Source organism: Oncorhynchus clarkii, chromosome 7 (assembly GCF_045791955.1).
Source record: "Oncorhynchus clarkii lewisi isolate Uvic-CL-2024 chromosome 7, UVic_Ocla_1.0, whole genome shotgun sequence".
In the NCBI taxonomy this organism is placed as follows: Eukaryota; Metazoa; Chordata; class Actinopteri; order Salmoniformes; family Salmonidae; genus Oncorhynchus; species Oncorhynchus clarkii.
Window position 1 is genome coordinate 86888508 of NC_092153.1, and position 24313 is coordinate 86912820.

General features: G+C 50.2%; 1 protein-coding gene across 1 annotated transcript in view; it reads left to right on the plus strand.

Moving 5' to 3' along the window:
- Window positions 1–2833: 2833 nt before the first annotated feature.
- The window catches only part of LOC139413952 (protein tyrosine phosphatase domain containing 1a), a 93824-nt gene continuing 72344 nt past the window's right edge, over window positions 2834–24313 (plus strand). Inside the window, exons 1-2 of the mRNA XM_071161842.1 lie at window positions 2834–3024; window positions 19844–19933. Coding sequence (XP_071017943.1) covers window positions 19852–19933 — 82 coding nt within the window. The 5' untranslated portion in view covers window positions 2834–3024; window positions 19844–19851. The remainder of the gene's footprint in view (window positions 3025–19843; window positions 19934–24313) is intronic.

Here is a 24313-nt window from a genome sequence, read left to right on the forward strand (position 1 = left end):
AATACCCCATAATGATGAAGCACAAACAGATTTTTAGAAATGTTTGCAAATGTACATATATATATATTTTTTACTGAAATATCACATTTCTTGGGTATGACAGCCTCGAGTCTTCTTGGATATGACGCTACAAGCTTGGCACACCTGTATTTGCGGAGTTTCTCCCATTCTTCTCTGCAGATCCTCTCAAACTCTATCAGGTTGGATGAGGAGCGTTGCTGCACAGCTATTTTCAGGTCTCTCCAGAGATGTTCAATCGGGCTCTGGCTGGGCCACTCAAGGGCATTCAAAGACTTGTCCTGAAGCCACTCCTGCTTTGTCTTGGCTGTGTGCTTAGGGTTGTTGTCCTTTATCAATACACCCAGTCACTACAAAGATACATGCGTCCTTCTTAACTCAGTTGGAAAGGAAGCTAATGGTGACTTTAAAACAGTTACAGAGTTTAATGGCTCTTATAGGAGAAAACTGAGGATGGATCAAAACATTGTCTTACTCCACAATACTAACCTAATTGACAGAGTGAAAAGAAGGAAGCCTGTTCAGAATAAAAGTATTCCAATACATGCATACTGTTTGCAACACATCAAAAATGTAGCAAAGCAATTCACGTATTGTCCTGAATAGAAAGTGTTATGTTTGGGGGAAATCTAATACAACACATTACCGAGTAGCACTCACCATATTTTCAAGCATAGTGGTGGCTGCATCATGTTATGGGTATGTTTGTAATCGTTAAGGACTAGGGAGTTTTTCAGGATAAAAAAATTAATGGGATGGAGCTAAGCACAGGCAAAATCCTAGAGGAAAATTTATTCACCTCTCAGCAGGACAACAACTTAAGGCCAAATCTACACTGGAGTTGCTCACCAAGAAGACAGTGAATGTTCCTGAGTGGCTGAGTTACAGATTTGACTTAAATCTACTTCAAAATCCATGGCAAGACCTGAAAATAGTTGTCTAGCAATGATCAACAACCAGTTTGACAGAGCTTGAAGAATTTTGAAAAGAATAATGAGCAAATGTTGCGCAGTCCAGGTGTGTAAAGCTCTTAGAGACTTACCCAGAAAGACTCACAGCTGTAATCACTCTTAGAGACTTACCCAGAAAGACTCACAGCTGTAATCACTCTTAGAGACTTACCCAGAAAGACTCACAGCTGTAATCACTCTTAGAGACTTACCCAGAAAGACTCACAGCTGTAATCGCTACCAAAGCTGCTTCTACAAAGTATCGACTCAGTGTGTGTGAATAATTATGTAAATGTGATATTTCTGTATTTCAATTTTAATAAACTTGTAAAAATATATATATATATATATATGTTTTCACGTAGTCATTTTGGGGTATTATGTGTAGATAGGTGAGAAAAAATACACATTTAATCCATTTTGAATTCAGACTGTAACAACAAAATCAAGGGGCATTGAAGTCAAGGGGTATGAATATCTCGACAATGGCCTTTGTTATTGCTATTTTATTGTCTTATGTCCCTTTTTTATTAGCAAATGTCTTACTTTTTAAATTCTGCATTGTTGGGAAACAACTAGTAAGTAAGCATTTCACTGCAGTTCAAGTCTACACCTGTTGTATTCAGCATTTCACTGCATTGCAAGTCTACACCTGTTGTATTCAGCATTTCACTGCATTGCAAGTCTACACCTGTTGTATTGAGCATTTCACTGCATTGCAAGTCTACACCTGTTGTATTCAGCATTTCACTGCATTGCAAGTCTACACCTGTTGTATTCAGAATTTCACTGCATTGCAAGTCTACACCTGTTGTATTCAGCATTTCACTGCATTGCAAGTCTACACCTGTTGTATTCAGCATTTCACTGCAGTGCAAGTCTACACCTGTTGTATTCAGCATTTCACTGCAGTGCAAGTCTACACCTGTTGTATTCAGCATTTCACTGCATTGCAAGTCTACACCTGTTGTATTCAGCATTTCACTGCATTGCAAGTCTACACCTGTTGTATTGAACATTTCACTGCATTGCAAGTCTACACCTGTTGTATTCAGCATTTCACTGCAGTGCAAGTCTACACCTGTTGTATTCAGCATTTCACTGCAGTGCAAGTCTACACCTGTTGTATTCAGCATTTCACTGCATTGCAAGTCTACACCTGTTGTATTCAGCATTTCACTGCATTTCAAGTCTACACCTGTTGTATTCAGCATTTCACTGCATTGCAATTCTACACCTGTTGTATTCAACATTTCACTGCAGTGCAAGTCTACACCTGTTGTATTCAGCATTTCACTGCATTGCAAGTCTACATCTGTTGTATTTGGTGCATGTGGCAAATACGTTTTATTTTCTATGATATGAATTAGGTCTGTCTTTTCCATTTTGGTGTTGGTTATATTTTCCAAATTATTTTATTTGTTATGTCCTGATATTACGGAATATGACGTATTGTCCATTGATAATTCAATTATAGAAAAGTATTTATTGTAATGGCAATAATTATTGTTAGTTTAATTGACGAGATACCCTACTATTTCCAAGTTTGTTTAATATTTTCCATTCTATACCTGTTTGAGGTGCATTTTGGATTATTCCAGGGATAAGGTCAATGGGGCAGGTGTTAGGTTTGGGGGAAATACAATACAACACATATCTGAGTACCACTCTATATTTTCAAGTGAACGAGTCAATTGCAAAAACATTGCCAGGAAGAGTAAAGAATTCGAGCCTTCTAGTTTGAAATCACTTTTAGCGCAGCGCCGAAATGCAGTCATCCTGGAACGCATCCTACTACTGAAGCGGGGCGTGGTCATATGATACTGGAACAGCCAATGAGCACAGCACTTTTCATTTGACAACATGTCAGGTTGCTATCTAGTTAGCTAGCCTGCAGGATAAATTCATTCACAATGGGCAGAAATAAATAGATACGGGTTATTTAACAGCGATTAAGAAGATATGGTGTTGCAACGTGAACGATTGTCTTGCTTTTAGCTGAGTTCGCTTCAGTCAAAAGTCATCGAAAGCAGCACAATCAAAAGAGAAGACTAAGGTATTTGCAGTTCCTTGTTAGCCGTTAGATAGTTAAATGCTAAAACATTAGCTGTTAGCGATTGAGGATGTAACTAGCTAGCTAACTCTGATTAAAAAAACGATGGGTAGCTAAAATTACCTATGATCAATCAATCAAACAAATATTAGCTAGCTAGCAGATCCCAGACGGTTACTCGTTTGTTTTGTCGTGTCGAGCTAGCTAGTTACTAGCATGAAGCCTATCCTCCCCAGAACAAAAGCAATCATGCCTAACAGTGGATGAACAGAGTATGGAAGCAGATGGCTAGCTGTTTTCTGCCTTTTGAATGTCAGTTGATCTTTTCATGAACCAGACCAGTAGGCTGTGACTATTTCATATGAATAGTAGCTAGCCAATCATGAACAGATTCTACCTACTTCAAAGCATTGCATTGAAACAATACCATGGATTGACTGTATTGCCATAGGTAGTGGCATAGACTGGCACGGTCACTAAGGGCTATCAGCTCAAAGGCTGTTGATGCTCAATGCAGTCAAGGGATCCACCAGTGGGCTATTTTATTTTACAAGACCCGTTTTGACAGTCATACCAGACCTTAGCTGGCACAATAACTGTATTCAAGATTCTACTCTGACCTTTTTTTATTTTTTTACACGGAGCATGTGTGCGCTTAAGTAGAACAATTTTAGGAGCACAATGAAAAATGAGATAGAAATCCATTTTATTTGTAGTAATGGTGCAAGCATGAAGGTCATGAAACGACGCTCAGTGTATTCTCCACTCAGGGGCTGCTGTACAGGGAAGTAATCATTCAATTACCATCTGGGTGACGTTTTTCTTGGCACACTGGTGCTCCTAAATTAAAAATCCCGGTCGCACACAAAATATTTAGGCGCTTACGCAAGTAAAATGGTGGCACTGTAGAGCGCTTGAATTGAATCTCACCAATCCTTTAGAGACCCCAACAGACGTGTGGGAGAGACCGAGCTCAGACAGAGCATGCTTATTTATTAACAAGCCCAGTGGGTGATGACTAGTACCACTCACTGCACAATATCCTACGCACTGAGAGAGTCATCCTCTCTGTCTCTCTCTCCTCTCTGTCTCTCTGTCTTTCTCTCTCTTACTCTCTGGCTCTCTCTTACTCTCTCTGTCTGTCTGTCTTCTCTCTCTCTCTCTCTCTCGTCTTGGGATGCTACATCCAGTGAGTGTACCTCACCTCTCGGTCTTAACATCAGGTAATGTATGAACTGAAGGACAGTCTCTATCTCCTCTCTCTCTGTGTGCTGTTGGCAGCATTGTGCAGGTGAGTGGGAGGGAGGAGAATGTGTATAGGCCTGTAGAGAACAGGGTGGTGATTGTACCAGCGTCAGATTCCAATGTGACATCAGCCTGACGTCAGCAGCTGATTGAATTTCTATATTCCCTATATAGTGCACTACTTTAGACCAGGACCCTATTCCCTATATAGTGCACTACTTTAGACCAGGGCTCTAATCCCTATATAGTACACTACTTCAGACCAGGGCCCTATTCCCTATGTAGTGCACTACAGGGGATAGGGTGCCATTTGGGATGCTGCCTATGGAATTGTTGAAGTGGCCTAGTTGGCTGGTTTGAGCTGCTGTCTCACTATGTCTCTGCTGGATCTGTCAGTCAGTGTACATTACAATGAATGTAAATTAGTGGAGAAAACGCTAGTCTACACCCACACACCGGTCTGTGTTCCCAACATGAATTAACCAGATGCTATCAGATGAATGTTGAAACAATACTAACTGAACCTATTCAACCCTTTGGCCTGCACCGGTATGATGTTTTCTTATTTACTAAAACAAGAGTTTCTATTGGTCCGTCAGGTGACTGCGACCCGGAGTTGGTCCGTCAGGTGACTACGACCCGGAGTTGGTCCGTCAGGTGACTGCGACCCGGAGTTGGTCCGTCAGGTGACCGCGACCCGGAGTTGGTCCGTCAGGTGACCGCGACCCGGAGTTGGTCCGTCAGGTGACTGCGACCCGGAGTTGGTCCGTCAGGTGACTGCGACCCGGAGTTGGTCCGTCAGGTGACTGCGACCCGGAGTTGGTCCGTCAGGTGACTGCGACCCGGAGTTGGTCCGTCAGGTGACTGCGACCCGGAGTTGGTCCGTCAGGTGACCGCGACCCGGAGTTGGTCCGTCAGGTGACCGCGACCCGGAGTTGGTCCGTCAGGTGACTGCGACCCGGAGTTGGTCCGTCAGGTGACTGCGACCCGGAGTTGGTCCGTCAGGTGACTGCGACCCGGAGTTGGTCCGTCAGGTGACTGCGACCCGGAGTTGGTCCGTCAGGTGACTACGACCCGGAGTTGGTCCGTCAGGTGACTGCGACCCGGAGTTGGTCCGTCAGGTGACTGCGACCCGGAGTTGGTCCGTCAGGTGACTGCGACCCGGAGTTGGTCCGTCAGGTGACCGCGACCCGGAGTTGGTCCGTCAGGTGACCGCGACCCGGAGTTGGTCCGTCAGGTGACCGCGACCCGGAGTTGGTCCGTCAGGTGACCGCGACCCGGAGTTGGTCCGTCAGGTGACCGCGACCCGGAGTTGGTCCGTCAGGTGACCGCGACCCGGAGTTGGTCCGTCAGGTGACTGCGACCCGGAGTTGGTCCGTCAGGTGACTGCGACCCGGAGTTGGTCCGTCAGGTGACTACGACCCGGAGTTGGTCCGTCAGGTGACTACGACCCGGAGTTGGTCCGTCAGGTGACTGCGACCCGGAGTTGGTCCGTCAGGTGACTGCGACCCGGAGTTGGTCCGTCAGGTGACTGCGACCCGGAGTTGGTCCGTCAGGTGACTACGACCCGGAGTTGGTCCGTCAGGTGACTACGACCCGGAGTTGGTCCGTCAGGTGACTACGACCCGGAGTTGGTCCGTCAGGTGACTGCGACCCGGAGTTGGTCCGTCAGGTGACTGCGACCCGGAGTTGGTCCGTCAGGTGACTGCGACCCGGAGTTGGTCCGTCAGGTGACTACGACCCGGAGTTGGTCCGTCAGGTGACTGCGACCCGGAGTTGGTCCGTCAGGTGACTGCGACCCGGAGTTGGTCCGTCAGGTGACTGCGACCCGGAGTTGGTCCGTCAGGTGACTGCGACCCGGAGTTGGTCCGTCAGGTGACCGCGACCCGGAGTTGGTCCGTCAGGTGACCGCGACCCGGAGTTGGTCCGTCAGGTGACCGCGACCCGGAGTTGGTCCGTCAGGTGACCGCGACCCGGAGTTGGTCCGTCAGGTGACTGCGACCCGGAGTTGGTCCGTCAGGTGACTGCGACCCGGAGTTGGTCCGTCAGGTGACTGCGACCCGGAGTTGGTCCGTCAGGTGACTGCGACCCGGAGTTGGTCCGTCAGGTGACTGCGACCCGGAGTTGGTCCGTCAGGTGACTGCGACCCGGAGTTGGTCCGTCAGGTGACTGCGACCCGGAGTTGGTCCGTCAGGTGACTGCGACCCGGAGTTGGTCCGTCAGGTGACCGCGACCCGGAGTTGGTCCGTCAGGTGACCGCGACCCGGAGTTGGTCCGTCAGGTGACCGCGACCCGGAGTTGGTCCGTCAGGTGACCGCGACCCGGAGTTGGTCCGTCAGGTGACCGCGACCCGGAGTTGGTCCGTCAGGTGACTGCGACCCGGAGTTGGTCCGTCAGGTGACTGCGACCCGGAGTTGGTCCGTCAGGTGACTGCGACCCGGAGTTGGTCCGTCAGGTGACTGCGACCCGGAGTTGGTCCGTCAGGTGACTACGACCCGGAGTTGGCCCGTCAGGTGACTACGACCCGGAGTTGGTCCGTCAGGTGACTGCGACCCGGAGTTGGTCCGTCAGGTGACTGCGACCCGGAGTTGGTCCGTCAGGTGACCGCGACCCGGAGTTGGTCCGTCAGGTGACCGCGACCCGGAGTTGGTCCGTCAGGTGACCGCGACCCGGAGTTGGTCCGTCAGGTGACCGCGACCCGGAGTTGGTCCGTCAGGTGACTGCGACCCGGAGTTGGTCCGTCAGGTGACCGCGACCCGGAGTTGGTCCGTCAGGTGACTGCGACCCGGAGTTGGTCCGTCAGGTGACTGCGACCCGGAGTTGGTCCGTCAGGTGACTGCGACCCGGAGTTGGTCCGTCAGGTGACTGCGACCCGGAGTTGGTCCGTCAGGTGACTGCGACCCGGAGTTGGTCCGTCAGGTGACTGCGACCCGGAGTTGGTCCGTCAGGTGACTGCGACCCGGAGTTGGTCCGTCAGGTGACTGCGACCCGGAGTTGGTCCGTCAGGTGACTGCGACCCGGAGTTGGTCCGTCAGGTGACTGCGACCCGGAGTTGGTCCGTCAGGTGACTGCGACCCGGAGTTGGTCCGTCAGGTGACTGCGACCCGGAGTTGGTCCGTCAGGTGACTGCGACCCGGAGTTGGTCCGTCAGGTGACTGCGACCCGGAGTTGGTCCGTCAGGTGACTGCGACCCGGAGTTGGTCCGTCAGGTGACTGCGACCCGGAGTTGGTCCGTCAGGTGACTGCGACCCGGAGTTGGTCCGTCAGGTGACTGCGACCCGGAGTTGGTCCGTCAGGTGACTGCGACCCGGAGTTGGTCCGTCAGGTGACTGCGACCCGGAGTTGGTCCGTCAGGTGACTGCGACCCGGAGTTGGTCCGTCAGGTGACTGCGACCCGGAGTTGGTCCGTCAGGTGACTGCGACCCGGAGTTGGTCCGTCAGGTGACTGCGACCCGGAGTTGGTCCGTCAGGTGACTGCGACCCGGAGTTGGTCCGTCAGGTGACTGCGACCCGGAGTTGGTCCGTCAGGTGACTGCGACCCGGAGTTGGTCCGTCAGGTGACTGCGACCCGGAGTTGGTCCGTCAGGTGACTGCGACCCGGAGTTGGTCCGTCAGGTGACTGCGACCCGGAGTTGGTCCGTCAGGTGACTGCGACCCGGAGTTGGTCCGTCAGGTGACTGCGACCCGGAGTTGGTCCGTCAGGTGACTGCGACCCGGAGTTGGTCCGTCAGGTGACTGCGACCCGGAGTTGGTCCGTCAGGTGACTGCGACCCGGAGTTGGTCCGTCAGGTGACTGCGACCCGGAGTTGGTCCGTCAGGTGACTGCGACCCGGAGTTGGTCCGTCAGGTGACTGCGACCCGGAGTTGGTCCGTCAGGTGACTGCGACCCGGAGTTGGTCCGTCAGGTGACTGCGACCCGGAGTTGGTCCGTCAGGTGACTGCGACCCGGAGTTGGTCCGTCAGGTGACTGCGACCCGGAGTTGGTCCGTCAGGTGACTGCGACCCGGAGTTGGTCCGTCAGGTGACTGCGACCCGGAGTTGGTCCGTCAGGTGACTGCGACCCGGAGTTGGTCCGTCAGGTGACTGCGACCCGGAGTTGGTCCGTCAGGTGACTGCGACCCGGAGTTGGTCCGTCAGGTGACTGCGACCCGGAGTTGGTCCGTCAGGTGACTGCGACCCGGAGTTGGTCCGTCAGGTGACTGCGACCCGGAGTTGGTCCGTCAGGTGACTGCGACCCGGAGTTGGTCCGTCAGGTGACTGCGACCCGGAGTTGGTCCGTCAGGTGACTGCGACCCGGAGTTGGTCCGTCAGGTGACTGCGACCCGGAGTTGGTCCGTCAGGTGACTGCGACCCGGAGTTGGTCCGTCAGGTGACTGCGACCCGGAGTTGGTCCGTCAGGTGACTGCGACCCGGAGTTGGTCCGTCAGGTGACTGCGACCCGGAGTTGGTCCGTCAGGTGACTGCGACCCGGAGTTGGTCCGTCAGGTGACTGCGACCCGGAGTTGGTCCGTCAGGTGACTGCGACCCGGAGTTGGTCCGTCAGGTGACTGCGACCCGGAGTTGGTCCGTCAGGTGACTGCGACCCGGAGTTGGTCCGTCAGGTGACTGCGACCCGGAGTTGGTCCGTCAGGTGACTGCGACCCGGAGTTGGTCCGTCAGGTGACTGCGACCCGGAGTTGGTCCGTCAGGTGACTGCGACCCGGAGTTGGTCCGTCAGGTGACTGCGACCCGGAGTTGGTCCGTCAGGTGACTGCGACCCGGAGTTGGTCCGTCAGGTGACTGCGACCCGGAGTTGGTCCGTCAGGTGACTGCGACCCGGAGTTGGTCCGTCAGGTGACTGCGACCCGGAGTTGGTCCGTCAGGTGACTGCGACCCGGAGTTGGTCCGTCAGGTGACTGCGACCCGGAGTTGGTCCGTCAGGTGACTGCGACCCGGAGTTGGTCCGTCAGGTGACTGCGACCCGGAGTTGGTCCGTCAGGTGACTGCGACCCGGAGTTGGTCCGTCAGGTGACTGCGACCCGGAGTTGGTCCGTCAGGTGACTGCGACCCGGAGTTGGTCCGTCAGGTGACTGCGACCCGGAGTTGGTCCGTCAGGTGACTGCGACCCGGAGTTGGTCCGTCAGGTGACTGCGACCCGGAGTTGGTCCGTCAGGTGACTGCGACCCGGAGTTGGTCCGTCAGGTGACTGCGACCCGGAGTTGGTCCGTCAGGTGACTGCGACCCGGAGTTGGTCCGTCAGGTGACTGCGACCCGGAGTTGGTCCGTCAGGTGACTGCGACCCGGAGTTGGTCCGTCAGGTGACTGCGACCCGGAGTTGGTCCGTCAGGTGACTGCGACCCGGAGTTGGTCCGTCAGGTGACTGCGACCCGGAGTTGGTCCGTCAGGTGACTGCGACCCGGAGTTGGTCCGTCAGGTGACTGCGACCCGGAGTTGGTCCGTCAGGTGACTGCGACCCGGAGTTGGTCCGTCAGGTGACTGCGACCCGGAGTTGGTCCGTCAGGTGACTGCGACCCGGAGTTGGTCCGTCAGGTGACTGCGACCCGGAGTTGGTCCGTCAGGTGACTGCGACCCGGAGTTGGTCCGTCAGGTGACTGCGACCCGGAGTTGGTCCGTCAGGTGACTGCGACCCGGAGTTGGTCCGTCAGGTGACTGCGACCCGGAGTTGGTCCGTCAGGTGACTGCGACCCGGAGTTGGTCCGTCAGGTGACTGCGACCCGGAGTTGGTCCGTCAGGTGACTGCGACCCGGAGTTGGTCCGTCAGGTGACTGCGACCCGGAGTTGGTCCGTCAGGTGACTGCGACCCGGAGTTGGTCCGTCAGGTGACTGCGACCCGGAGTTGGTCCGTCAGGTGACTGCGACCCGGAGTTGGTCCGTCAGGTGACTGCGACCCGGAGTTGGTCCGTCAGGTGACTGCGACCCGGAGTTGGTCCGTCAGGTGACTGCGACCCGGAGTTGGTCCGTCAGGTGACTGCGACCCGGAGTTGGTCCGTCAGGTGACTGCGACCCGGAGTTGGTCCGTCAGGTGACTGCGACCCGGAGTTGGTCCGTCAGGTGACTGCGACCCGGAGTTGGTCCGTCAGGTGACTGCGACCCGGAGTTGGTCCGTCAGGTGACTGCGACCCGGAGTTGGTCCGTCAGGTGACTGCGACCCGGAGTTGGTCCGTCAGGTGACTGCGACCCGGAGTTGGTCCGTCAGGTGACTGCGACCCGGAGTTGGTCCGTCAGGTGACTGCGACCCGGAGTTGGTCCGTCAGGTGACTGCGACCCGGAGTTGGTCCGTCAGGTGACTGCGACCCGGAGTTGGTCCGTCAGGTGACTGCGACCCGGAGTTGGTCCGTCAGGTGACTGCGACCCGGAGTTGGTCCGTCAGGTGACTGCGACCCGGAGTTGGTCCGTCAGGTGACTGCGACCCGGAGTTGGTCCGTCAGGTGACTGCGACCCGGAGTTGGTCCGTCAGGTGACTGCGACCCGGAGTTGGTCCGTCAGGTGACTGCGACCCGGAGTTGGTCCGTCAGGTGACTGCGACCCGGAGTTGGTCCGTCAGGTGACTGCGACCCGGAGTTGGTCCGTCAGGTGACTGCGACCCGGAGTTGGTCCGTCAGGTGACTGCGACCCGGAGTTGGTCCGTCAGGTGACTGCGACCCGGAGTTGGTCCGTCAGGTGACTGCGACCCGGAGTTGGTCCGTCAGGTGACTGCGACCCGGAGTTGGTCCGTCAGGTGACTGCGACCCGGAGTTGGTCCGTCAGGTGACTGCGACCCGGAGTTGGTCCGTCAGGTGACTGCGACCCGGAGTTGGTCCGTCAGGTGACTGCGACCCGGAGTTGGTCCGTCAGGTGACTGCGACCCGGAGTTGGTCCGTCAGGTGACTGCGACCCGGAGTTGGTCCGTCAGGTGACTGCGACCCGGAGTTGGTCCGTCAGGTGACTGCGACCCGGAGTTGGTCCGTCAGGTGACTGCGACCCGGAGTTGGTCCGTCAGGTGACTGCGACCCGGAGTTGGTCCGTCAGGTGACTGCGACCCGGAGTTGGTCCGTCAGGTGACTGCGACCCGGAGTTGGTCCGTCAGGTGACTGCGACCCGGAGTTGGTCCGTCAGGTGACTGCGACCCGGAGTTGGTCCGTCAGGTGACTGCGACCCGGAGTTGGTCCGTCAGGTGACTGCGACCCGGAGTTGGTCCGTCAGGTGACTGCGACCCGGAGTTGGTCCGTCAGGTGACTGCGACCCGGAGTTGGTCCGTCAGGTGACTGCGACCCGGAGTTGGTCCGTCAGGTGACTGCGACCCGGAGTTGGTCCGTCAGGTGACTGCGACCCGGAGTTGGTCCGTCAGGTGACTGCGACCCGGAGTTGGTCCGTCAGGTGACTGCGACCCGGAGTTGGTCCGTCAGGTGACTGCGACCCGGAGTTGGTCCGTCAGGTGACTGCGACCCGGAGTTGGTCCGTCAGGTGACTGCGACCCGGAGTTGGTCCGTCAGGTGACTGCGACCCGGAGTTGGTCCGTCAGGTGACCGCGACCCGGAGTTGGTCCGTCAGGTGACCGCGACCCGGAGTTGGTCCGTCAGGTGACCGCGACCCGGAGTTGGTCCGTCAGGTGACCGCGACCCGGAGTTGGTCCGTCAGGTGACCGCGACCCGGAGTTGGTCCGTCAGGTGACCGCGACCCGGAGTTGGTCCGTCAGGTGACCGCGACCCGGAGTTGGTCCGTCAGGTGACCGCGACCCGGAGTTGGTCCGTCAGGTGACCGCGACCCGGAGTTGGTCCGTCAGGTGACCGCGGCCCGGAGTTGGTCCGTCAGGTGACCGCGACCCGGAGTTGGTCCGTCAGGTGAATACGACCCGGAGTTGGTCCGTCAGGTGAAATGTGTCTTGATTGTAGTCTGGGTCTAACTAGTTCTGGCTGTTCATGTTTGAGATGAATTAATACAGAAAGAAAAAGATGCTGTGTCCTAAATGGAACCGTTTCCCTATTTAAAGTAGTGCACTAAATAAGGATGCCATTTTGGATGAAGGCAGAGGAACAGGTGTTTCACCCACAATGATCAGCACTGCAAGTGATAAGGCCTATTAGGTGTGTGGGTGTGTGTGTGTGTGAGGGGTGGGTGGGTGGTATCCAGATGTTTATACCATTTCTGTACCATGCCTGGGGGAAAACACACTTCCGGTAATTGTTTGTTTTATGACTCACACAACCGTTTAGGCAACAGAGATCTTGATCCTGGAGGAGATTGAATGTTTCTGCTGTATACCTCGTTTCTGACTTGTGGCCAGTAAGCTACAGCCAACCGCAACAGTCTTTTCAGCCGTCCCGTGAACAGGAGGTCTCTAGGACAGGTAACCAAAACTCTGTCCTGGTATCTGTCTGAACAGGAGGTCTCTAGGACAGGTAACCAAAACTCTGTCCTGGTATCTGTCTGAACAGGAGGTCTCTAGGACAGGTTACCAAAACTCTGTCCTGGTATCTGTCTGAACAGGAGGTCTCTAGGACAGGTAACCAAAACTCTGTCCTGGTATCTGTCTGAACAGGAGGTCTCTAGGACAGGTAACCAAAACTCTGTCCTGGTATCTGTCTGAACAGGAGGTCTCCAGCACAGGTAACTAAAACTCTGTCCTGGTATCTGTCTGAACAGGTCGTCATTTTCCAGGATGCAGGGGTTTCGGCCTGGTCTTGACTTCCCTTCTTGACCTCGTCTATGACAACATGTATCTCCTTGTCAGTGGCTTGAGCATCTGCAGTCTCTGACCAATCAGCTGGAAGGTTGGATAGTCTCAGTCCTTATACAGGCAGCAGCTATCGAGTCAGGTGGTGAGAGAGAGCAGGACAAGGCATCAGGTACAGTGTTGGGCTTTCCCTTCCTGTGGACCACATTGAAGTCAGTCTTACAGCCGGATTGACCCATCTGGGGTGCCATTTTCTGTAACAAACCTGAGTAAACCACACAACCTTGTCAGAAATAAAGAATAGGAAACGTGTTCAGTGCAATGGTGACAGGAAAAATCAAATGGGGCTCAGCATAAAAACAACAAAATAATAATTCAATGATCAACAACAAATGAAGTCCTGTCAGAGTCAACATCACTGTTCGAAAGCTAAGTCCTACCAGCACCTCTGGTTGAACCTTTCAGTCCTGGTATGAAAGTCCAAGTCCAAAGTTATCCAAAGAAATAAGGCTGAAAAAAAGCCAACAAAAAGGAAACTCCAACGGAATCCAGATGCAAAATACATATTCCAACAGAAAAGGTCAAGGTTCAAGTGAAGAGGACGTCTGAACAATTGTGTGTGTGTGGATGGACTAGCACACAGCAAGATCATGCTAGCTTCCCTCCACAATGGACTAGCACACAGAAAGAACATGCTAGCTTCCCCCCACAATGGACTAGCACACAGAAAGAACATGCTAGCTTCCCTCCACAATGGACTAGCACACAGCAAGATCATGCTAGCTTCCCTCCACAATGGACTAGCACACAGAAAGAACATGCTAGCTTCCCCCCACAATGGACTAGCACACAGCAAGAACATGCTAGCTTCCCTCCACAATGGACTAGCACACAGCAAGAACATGCTAGCTTCCCTCCACAATGGACTAGCACACAGCAAGAACATGCTAGCTTCCCTCCACAATGGACTAGCACACAGAAAGAACATGCTAGCTTCCCTCCACAATGGACTAGCACACAGCAAGAACATGCTAGCTTCCCTCCACAATGGACTAGCACACAGCAAGAACATGCTAGCTTCCCTCCACAATGGACTCACACACAGAAAGAACATGCTAGCTTCCCTCCACAATGGACTAGCACACAGAAAGAACATGCTAGCTTCCCTCCACAATGGACTAGCACACAGAAAGAACATGCTAGCTTCCCTCCACAATGGACTAGCACACAGCAAGAACATGCTAGCTTCCCTCCACAATGGACTAGCACACAGAAAGAACATGCTAGCTTCCCTCCACAATGGACTAGCACACAGAAAGAACATGCTAGCTTCCCTCCACAATGGACTAGCACACAGCAAGAACATGCTAGCTTCCCTCCACAATGGACTCACACACAGAAAGAACATGCTAGCTTCCCTCCACAATGGACTAGCACACAGAAAGAACATGCTAGCTTCCCTCCACAATGGACTAGCACACAGAAAGAACATGCTAGCTTCCCTCCACAATGGACTAGCACACAGCAAGAACATGCTAGCTTCCCTCCACAATGGACTAGCACACAGAAAGAACATGCTAGCTTCCCTCCACAATGGACTAGCACACAGAAAGAACATGCTAGCTTCCCTCCACAATGGACTAGCACACAGCAAGAACATGCTAGCTTCCCTCCACAATGGACTAGCACACAGCAAGAACATGCTAGCTTCCCTCCACAATGGACTAGCACACAGCAAGATCATGCTAGCTTCCCTCCACAATGGACTCGCACACAGAAAAACATGCTAGCTTTTTTGTCCCTTGACCACATTTTAATATTTGAAAATGTTATTATAGCTTATGTTTACTCCCTCCCTGTCTAGTGGATTCAGGCTGAGTCTAACCCAGCTGGTTCTATCCTCCCTCCCTGGCTAGTGGATTCAGGCTGAGTCTAACCCAGCTGGTTCTATCCTCCCTCCCTGGCTAGTGGATTCAGGCTGAGTCTAACCCAGCTGGTTCTATCCTCCCTCCCTGGCTAGTGGATTCAGGCGGAGTCTAACCCAGCTGGTTCTATCCTCCCTCCCTGGCTAGTGGATTCAGGGGGAGTCTAACCCAGCTGGTTCTATCCTCCCTCCCTGGCTAGTGGATTCAGGCGGAGTCTAACCCAGCTGGTTCTATCCTCCCTCCCTGGCTAGTGGATTCAGGCGGAGTCTAACCCAGCTGGTTCTATCCTCCCTCCCTGGCTAGTGGATTCAGGCGGAGTCTAACTCAGCTGGTTCTATCCTCCCTCCCTGGCTAGTGGATTCAGGCGGAGTCTAACCCAGCTGGTTCTATCCTCCCTCCCTGGCTAGTGGATTCAGGCGGAGTCTAACCCAGCTGGTTCTATCCTCCCTCCCTGGCTAGTGGATTCAGGCGGAGTCTAACCCAGCTGGTTCTATTCTCCCTCCCTGGCTAGTGGATTCAGGCGGAGTCTAACCCAGCTGGTTCTATCCTCCCTCCCTGGCTAGTGGATTCAGGGGGAGTCTAACCCAGCTGGTTCTATCCTCCCTCCCTGGCTAGTGGATTCAGGCGGAGTCTAACATATTTAAACATCAGCTATCTGAGCAGCTAACCGATCGCTGCAGCTGTACATTGTCCATCTTTAAATAGTCCACCCATTTTTACCTATCTCATCCCCATACTGTTTTTATGTTATTTACTTTTCTGCTCTTTTGCACACCAGTATCTCTACTTGCACATCATCATTTGCTCATTTATCACTCCAGTGTTAATTTGCTACATTGTAACTATTCGCTCCTATGGCCTATTTATTGCCTACCTCCTCATGCCTTTTGCACACACTGTATATAGACTTTCTTTTTTCTACTGTGTCATTGACTTTATTGTGTTATTGGCTTGTTTATTGTTTATTCCATGTGTAACTCTGTGTCGTTGTATCTGTCAAGCTACCTGGTTAAATAAAGGTGAAATAATATATATATATTTTTTGTAGGACATTACATTGGAGGATAAAAATAGTAAAAAGTGAAGTATGAGTTAGGCTTAGAATCATTCTGCTTTTTTCAAAGTGTTTCTTGTTTTGTTTCATAGGAATCTTAGACCCCTCCTCATGGAGAAAGTCTGCCTAGGACCAGAGCTGTGTTAAATGGGTGCTGATAGATCCCTCCTCATGGAGGAAGTCTGCCTAGGAGCAGAGCTGTGTTAAATGGGTGCTGATAGATCCCTCCTCATGGAGGAAGTCTGCCTAGGACCAGAGCTGTGTTAAATGGTTGCTGATAGACCCCTCCTCATGGAGGAAGTCTACCTAGGAGCAGAGCTGTGTTAAATGGGTGCTGATAGATCCCTCCTCATGGAGAAAGTCTGCTTAGGAGCAGAGCTGTGTTAAATGGGTGCTGATAGATCCCTCCTCATGGAGGAAGTCTGCCTAGGAGCAGAGCTGTGTTAAATGGGTGCTGATAGATCCCTCCTCATGGAGGAAGTCTGCCTAGGACCAGAGCTGTGTTAAATGGTTGCTGATAGACCCCTCCTCATGGAGGAAGTCTACCTAGGAGCAGAGCTGTGTTAAATGGGTGCTGATAGATCCCTCCTCATGGAGAAAGTCTGCTTAGGAGCAGAGCTGTGTTAAATGGGTGCTGATAGATCCCTCCTCATGGAGGAAGTCTGCCTAGGACCAGAGCTGTGTTAAGTGGGTGCTGATAGATCCCTGGAGCTGTGTAACATAATGAGTAGGAAGCTAACAACACAGCCAGACAGCTCTAGTAATGAATCAGGAAATGGAGCTGTGTAACATGACGAGTAGGGAGCTAACAACACAGCCAGACAGCTCTAGTAATGAATCAGGAAGTGGACAGACGGCTCTAGTAATGAATCAGGAAGTGGACAGACGGCTCTAGTAATGAATCAGGAAGTGGACAGACGGCTCTAGTAATGAATCAGGAAGTGGGCAGACGGCTCTAGTAATGAATCAGGAAGTGGACAGACGGCTCTAGTAATGAATCAGGAAGTGGACAGACGGCTCTAGTAATGAATCAGGAAGTGGACAGACGGCTCTAGTAATGAATCAGGAAGTGGACAGACGGCTCTAGTAATGAATCAGGAAGTGGACAGACGGCTCTAGTAATGAATCAGGAAGTGGACAGACGGCTCTAGTAATGAATCAGGAAGTGGACAGACGGCTCTAGTAATGAATCAGGAAGTGGACAGACGGCTCTAGTAATGAATCAGGAAGTGGACAGACGGCTCTAGTAATGAATCAGGAAGTGGACAGACGGCTCTAGTAATGAATCAGGAAGTGGACAGACGGCTCTAGTAATGAATCAGGAAGTGGACAGACGGCTCTAGTAATGAATCGGGAAGTGGACAGACGGCTCTAGTAATGAATCGGGAAGTGGACAGACGGCTCTAGTAATGAATCGGGAAGTGGACAGACGGCTCTAGTAATGAATCGGGAAGTGGACAGACGGCTCTAGTAATGAATCGGGAAGTGGAGCTGTGTGACATGATGAGTAGGGAGCTAACAACACAGCCAGACAGCTCTAGTAACGAATCAGGAAGTGAACAGACAGCTCTAGTAATGAATCAGGAAGTGGACAGACTGCTCTAGTAATGAATCAGGAAGTGGACAGACTGCTCTAGTAATGAATCAGGAAGTGGACAGACGGCTCTAGTAATGAATCAGGAAGTGGACAGACGGCTCTAGTAATGAATCAGGAAGTGGAGCTATGTAACATGATGAGTAGGGAGCTAACAACACAGCCAGACAGCTCTAGTAATGAATCAGGAAGTGGACAGACTGCTCTAGTAATAAATCAGGAAGTGGACAGACGGCTCTAGTAATGAATCAGGAAGTGGACAGACGGCTCTAGTAATGAATCAGGAAGTGGACAGACGGCTCTAGGAATGAATCAGGAAGTGGACAGACGGCTCTAGGAATGAATCGGGAAGTGTACAGACGGCTCTAGGAATGAATCAGGAAGTGGAGCAGGCTCTTTGCTCTTCGTGCTATAAAGGGGCAGATACAGAGTTGGTCCTCTCGATCACCTGGGACACATTTGAATGAAGTACCAAAAATTCTAGTATCAAACCGTAAATAAATAAAAAAATATATATATGTTTCGGTAAACTGTGCAACGTTATGCTGAGCGTCTGGTGAATACCTCTTAGGTCGATGGATGGGGCTTGGGTGGGTTTTGGAGTTGGGCCTGTTTTCACAACCTGGGCATTTGGGTGGCTGTCATTTTGAGGTCCTTGCTGCAGGGGTGGGGGTCCTGATCTGGGTTGGATTATATAGGGTGTTTGTGTGCCTGTCTGTCTCGCTCGCTGTCTCTCTGCCTCAGGCTCTGTCTCAATTCAAGGGCTTTATTGGCATGGGAAACATGTGTTAACATTGCTAAAGCAAGCGAGGTAGATAATATACAAAAGTGAATATATAAAGTGAAATAAACAATAAAAATGAACAGTAAACATTACACATACAGAAGTTTCAAAACAATAAAGACATTACAAATGTCATATTATATATATATATATACAGTGTTTTAACAATGTACAAATCGTTAAAGGACACAAGATAAAATAAATAAGCATAAATATGGGTTGTATTTAATTATCTTTTTGTTTTCTCATGATTTGGTTGGGTCTAATTGTGCTGCTGTCCTGGGGTCTCTCTGTCTTAGACTCACCTGTGTGTGTTTCTGTTTGTTAGTGTTACCTGTCCCTCTGTCTCAGCCTCACCTGTGTGTGTTTCTGTTTGTTAGTGTTACCTGTCTCTCTGTCTCAGACTCACCTGTGTGTGTTTCTGTTTGTTAGTGTTACCTGTCTCTCTGTCTCAGCCTCACCTGTGTGTGTTTCTGTTTGTTAGTGTTACCTGTCTCTCTGTCTCAGCCTCACCTGTGTGTGTTTCTGTTTGTTAGTGTTACCTGTCTCTCTGTCTCAGACTCACCTGTGTGTGTTTCTGTTTATTAGTGTTACCTGTCTCTGTCTCAGCCTCACCTGTGTGTGTTTCTGTTTGTTAGTGTTACCTGTCTCTCTGTCTCAGCCTCACCTGTGTGTGTTTCTGTTTGTTAGTGTTACCTGTCTCTCTGTCTCAGCCTCACCTGTGTGTGTTTCTGTTTGTTAGTGTTACCTGTCTCTCTGTCTCAGCCTCACCTGTGTGTGTTTCTGTTTGTTAGTGTTACCTGTCTCTCTGTCTCAGCCTCACCTGTGTGTGTTTCTGTTTGTTAGTGTTACCTGTCTCTCTGTCTCAGCCTCACCTGTGTGTGTTTCTGTTTGTTAGTGTTACCTGTCTCTCTGTCTCAGCCTCACCTGTGTGTGTTTCTGTTTGTTAGTGTTACCTGTCTCTCTGTCTCAGCCTCACCTGTGTGTGTTTCTGTTTGTTAGTGTTACCTGTCTCTCTGTCTCAGCCTCACCTGTGTGTGTTTCTGTTTGTTAGTGTTACCTGTCTCTCTGTCTCAGCCTCACCTGTGTGTGTTTCTGTTTGTTAGTGTTACCTGTCTCTCTGTCTCAGCCTCACCTGTGTGTGTTTCTGTTTGTTAGTGTTACCTGTCTCTCTGTCTCAGCCTCACCTGTGTGTGTTTCTGTTTGTTAGTGTTACCTGTCTCTCTGTCTCAGCCTCACCTGTGTGTGTTTCTGTTTGTTAGTGTTACCTGTCTCTCTGTCTCAGCCTCACCTGTGTGTGTTTCTGTTTGTTAGTGTTACCTGTCTCTCTGTCTCAGCCTCACCTGTGTGTGTTTCTGTTTGTTAGTGTTACCTGTCCCTCTGTCTCAGCCTCACCTGTGTGTGTTTCTGTTTGTTAGTGTTACCTGTCCCTCTGTCTCAGCCTCACCTGTGTGTGTTTCTGTTTGTTAGTGTTACCTGTCCCTCTGTCTCAGCCTCACCTGTGTGTGTGTTTCTGTTTGTTAGTGTTACCTGTCTCTGTTACAGCATGTTACCTCTGTCCTTCCAGAGTGTGCCATGGCGGCTGGTGTTAGCCTGCTGACTGATGTGCCCTACTCTTCCTCTGGGGACCTCAACACAGGCAACAGCATGAACACAGGTAGGTGTTACTGTTCTACAGTAGTAATGTGTCTATCGTGTACACTTTTTTTGTTTGTTACTCCATGTGTTATTTCATAGTTTTGATGTCTTCAATAGTATTCTACAATGTAGAAAATATTAAAACAAATTAAGAAAAACCCTTGAATGAGTAGGTGTCCTAAAAGTTATGACCAGTGGTGTATTTTTGCCTATTGTTCCTGCAATACGGTGCATTAAACACATATTTACCTGGGTGGAGAGGAAACCCTAGGAATCTCAAGGGTTAACCAATTCTGTGAACGGGTTAGGCAATTCAACATCAAAGTTAGAAAAGATGGACGTTTATGAATGTAGAGATCTACGGGTCTTTAGTGAGGTCCAGCCAACCTATAGATACAGGATGCAGTGATGAGTATCAACACTGTCACCTGTAACAAAAGGAAGGGCACTATGGTAGATGGCATCCAAAGGTTTAAGAGTTTTAGTAGCAGCTGCACTTTGATTAATAATATCCCCATTATAGAGAACAGGTGAAAGGTTGATTGAATAATGTGCTTCATATTGTTGAAAGGTACAATCTGTTTCTGTAGAAAAAGACACCTTTAACCGAAACGTTTACATCCCTGCTAGTATTTAATCCTTTGTCAAGATAATCCATCCACCTGACACGTGTGGTTTATCAAGAAGCTGATTAAACAGGAGTATTTCCCTATTGTGGGAAATTGTCTGATTGGCTGAGCCTGGCTCCCCAGCCTATGCCCTCCCAGGCCATTCCAATCATGTGAAATCCATAGATTTAGGGCCTAATTAATTTATTTCAATTGACTGATTTCCTTATATGAACTGTAACTCAGCAAAATCTTTGAAATTGTTGCGTTTAGATTTTTCTTCAGTATATATGTTTTTTTAAAGGTCAAATCCATATCAATCCAAAGTCCTCGGTGTTTGTAGTACATTTGGAAAGTATCCAGACCCCTTGACGTTTTCCACATGTTGTTATGTTACAGCCTCATTCTAAAATGGATTACATTATTATTTTTACCCTCATCAATCTACACACAATACCCCAGAATGACATCACAATACCCCAGAATGACATCACAATACCCCAGAATGACATCACAATACCCCAGAATGACATCACAATACCCCAGAATGACATCACAATACCCCAGAATGACAAAGCAGAAACAGTTCTCTAGACATTTTTGCAAATGTATAAAAACTAAAAAAACTGTAATATTACATTTCCATCAGTATTCAGATCCTTTACTCTGTACTTTGTTGAAGAACCTTTGGCAGCGATTACAGCCTCGAGGCTTCTTGGGTGTGACACTACAAGCTTGGCACACTACCTAGCATCACTACTCTGGACGGTTTCTGACTTAGAATATGTGGACAACTACAAATACCTAGGTGTCTGGCTAGACTGTAATCTCTCCTTACAAACTCACATCAAGCATCTCCAATCCAAAATTAAATCTAGAATAGGCTTCCTATTTCACAGCAAAGCATCCTTCACTCATGCTCCTAAACATATCCTCGTAAAACTGACCATCCTACTGATCCTTGACTTTGGCGATGTCATTTACAAAATAGCCTCCAACACTCTACTCAGCAAACTGGATGCAGTCTATAACAGTGCAATCCGTTTTGTCACCAAAGCCCCATATACTACCCACCACTGTGACCTGTATGCTCTCGTTGGCTGGCCCTCACTACATATTCGTCGCCAAACCCACTGGCTCCAGGTCATCTATAAGTCTTTGCTAGGTAAAGCTCCGCCTTATCTCAGCTCACTGGTCACCATAGCAACACCCACCCATAGCACACGCTCCAGCAGGTATATCTCACTGATCATCCCTAAAGCCAACACCTCATTTGGCTGCCTTTCCTTCCAGTTCTCTGCTGCCAACGACTGGAACGAATTGCAAAAATCGCTGAAGCTGGAGACTTAGATTTCTCTCACTAACTTTAAACATCAGCTATCTGAGCAGCTAACCGATCGCTGCAGCTGTACATAGTCTATCGGTAAATAGCCAATCCAATCCACCTACCTCATCCCCATACTGTTTTTATTTATTTACTTTTCTGCTCTTTTGCACACCAGTTTCTCTACCTGCGCATGTTCATCTGGTCATTTATCACTCCAGTGTTAATTTGCTAAATTGTAATTAGTTTGCTACTATGGCCCATTTATTGCCTTACCACCTCACGCCATTTGCACACAATGTATATAGACTTTTTTCCCCTATTGTGTTATTGACTGTATGTTTGATTATTCCATGTGTAACTCTGTGTTGTTGTTTGTTGCACTGCTTTGCTTTATCTTGGCCAGGTTGCAGTTGTAAATTAGAACTTGTTCTCAACTGGCCTACCTGGTTAAATAAAGGTGTTCTCAACTAGCCTACCTGGTTAAATAAAGGTGTTCTCAACTAGCCTACCTGGTTAAATAAAGGTGTTCTCAACTAGCCTACCTGGTTAAATAAAGGTGTTCTCAACTAGCCTACCTGGTTAAATAAAGGTGTTCTCAACTAGCCTACCTGGTTAAATAAAGGTGTTCTCAACTAGCCTACCTGGTTAAATAAAGGTGTTCTCAACTAGTCTACCTGGTTAAATAAAGGTGTTCTCAACTAGCCTACCTGGTTAAATAAAGGTGTTCTCAACTAGCCTACCTGGTTAAATAAAGGTGAAATAAAACATCTGCATTTGACTAGTTAATCCTGTTCTTCTCTCTATGTCCGGGCTTTGGCTGGGCCCCTCAAGGACATTCAGAGATTTGTCCCTGAAGCCACTCCTGCATTGTCTTGGCTGTGTGCTTAGGGTCGTTGTGCTGTTGGAAGGTGAACCTTCGCCCCAGTCTGAGGTCCTGAGAGCTCTGGAGCAGGTTTTCATCAAGGATCTCTCTGTACTTTGCTTTGTTCATCTTTTCCTAAATCCTGACCAATCCTTGCCACTGAAAAACATCCCCACAGCATGATGCTGATCTCTGGAGGTTTGAACAGCAGTCTCTCTCGTTATATCTCTCTGATCTCTGGAGGTTTGAACAGCAGTCTCTCTCTCTCCCTCTCTCTCTCTCGTTATAACTCTCTGATCTCTGGAGGTTTGAACAGCAGTCTCTCTCTCTCCCTCTCTCTCTCTCGTTATAACTCTCTGATCTCTGGAGGTTTGAACAGCAGTCTCTCCCTCTCTCTCTCTCTCTCTCTCTCGTTATAACTCTCTGATCTCTGGAGGTTTGAACAGCAGTCTCTCTCGTTATATCTCTCTGATCTCTGGAGGTTTGAACAGCAGTCTCTCTCTCTCCCTCTCTCTCTCTCGTTATAACTCTCTGATCTCTGGAGGTTTGAACAGCAGCCTCTCTCTCTCCCTCTCTCTCTCTCGTTATATCTCTCTGATCTCTGGAGGTTTGAACAGCAGTCTCTCTCTCTCCCTCTCTCTCTCTCGTTATATCTCTCTGATCTCTGGAGGTTTGAACAGCAGTCTCTCTCTCGTTATATCTCTCTGATCTCTGGAGGTTTGAACAGCAGTCTCTCTCTCGTTATATCTCTCTGATCTCTGGAGGTTTGAACAGCAGTCTCTCTCTCTCTCTCTCGTTATATCTCTCTGATCTCTGGAGGTTTGAACAGCAGTCTCTCTCTCTCCCTCTCTCTCTCTCGTTATATCTCTCTGATCTCTGGAGGTTTGAACAGCAGTCTCTCTCTCTCCCTCTCTCTCTCTCGTTATATCTCTCTGATCTCTGGAGGTTTGAACAGCAGTCTCTCTCTCTCCCTCTCTCTCTCTCGTTATAACTCTCTGATCTCTGGAGGTTTGAACAGCAGTCTCTCTCTCTCCCTCTCTCTCTCTCGTTATAACTCTCTGATCTCTGGAGGTTTGAACAGCAGTCTCTCTCTCGTTATATCTCTCTGATCTCTGGAGGTTTGAACAGCAGTCTCTCTCTCTCCCTCTCTCTCTCTCGTTATAACTCTCTGATCTCTGGAGGTTTGAACAGCAGTCTCTCTCTCTCCCTCTCTCTCTCTCGTTATAACTCTCTGATCTCTGGAGGTTTGAACAGCAGTCTCTCTCTCTCCCTCTCTCTCTCTCGTTATATCTCTCTGATCTCTGGAGGTTTGAACAGCAGTCTCTCTCTCTCCCTCTCTCTCTCTCGTTATATCTCTCTGATCTCTGGAGGTTTGAACAGCAGTCTCTCTCTCTCTCCCTCTCTCTCTCTCGTTATATCTCTCTGATCTCTGGAGGTTTGAACAGCAGTCTCTCTCTCTCTCGTTATAACTCTCTGATCTCTGGAGGTTTGAACAGCAGTCTCTCTCTCGTTATATCTCTCTGATCTCTGGAGGTTTGAACAGCAGTCTCTCTCTCTCCCTCTCTCTCTCTCGTTATATCTCTCTGATCTCTGGAGGTTTGA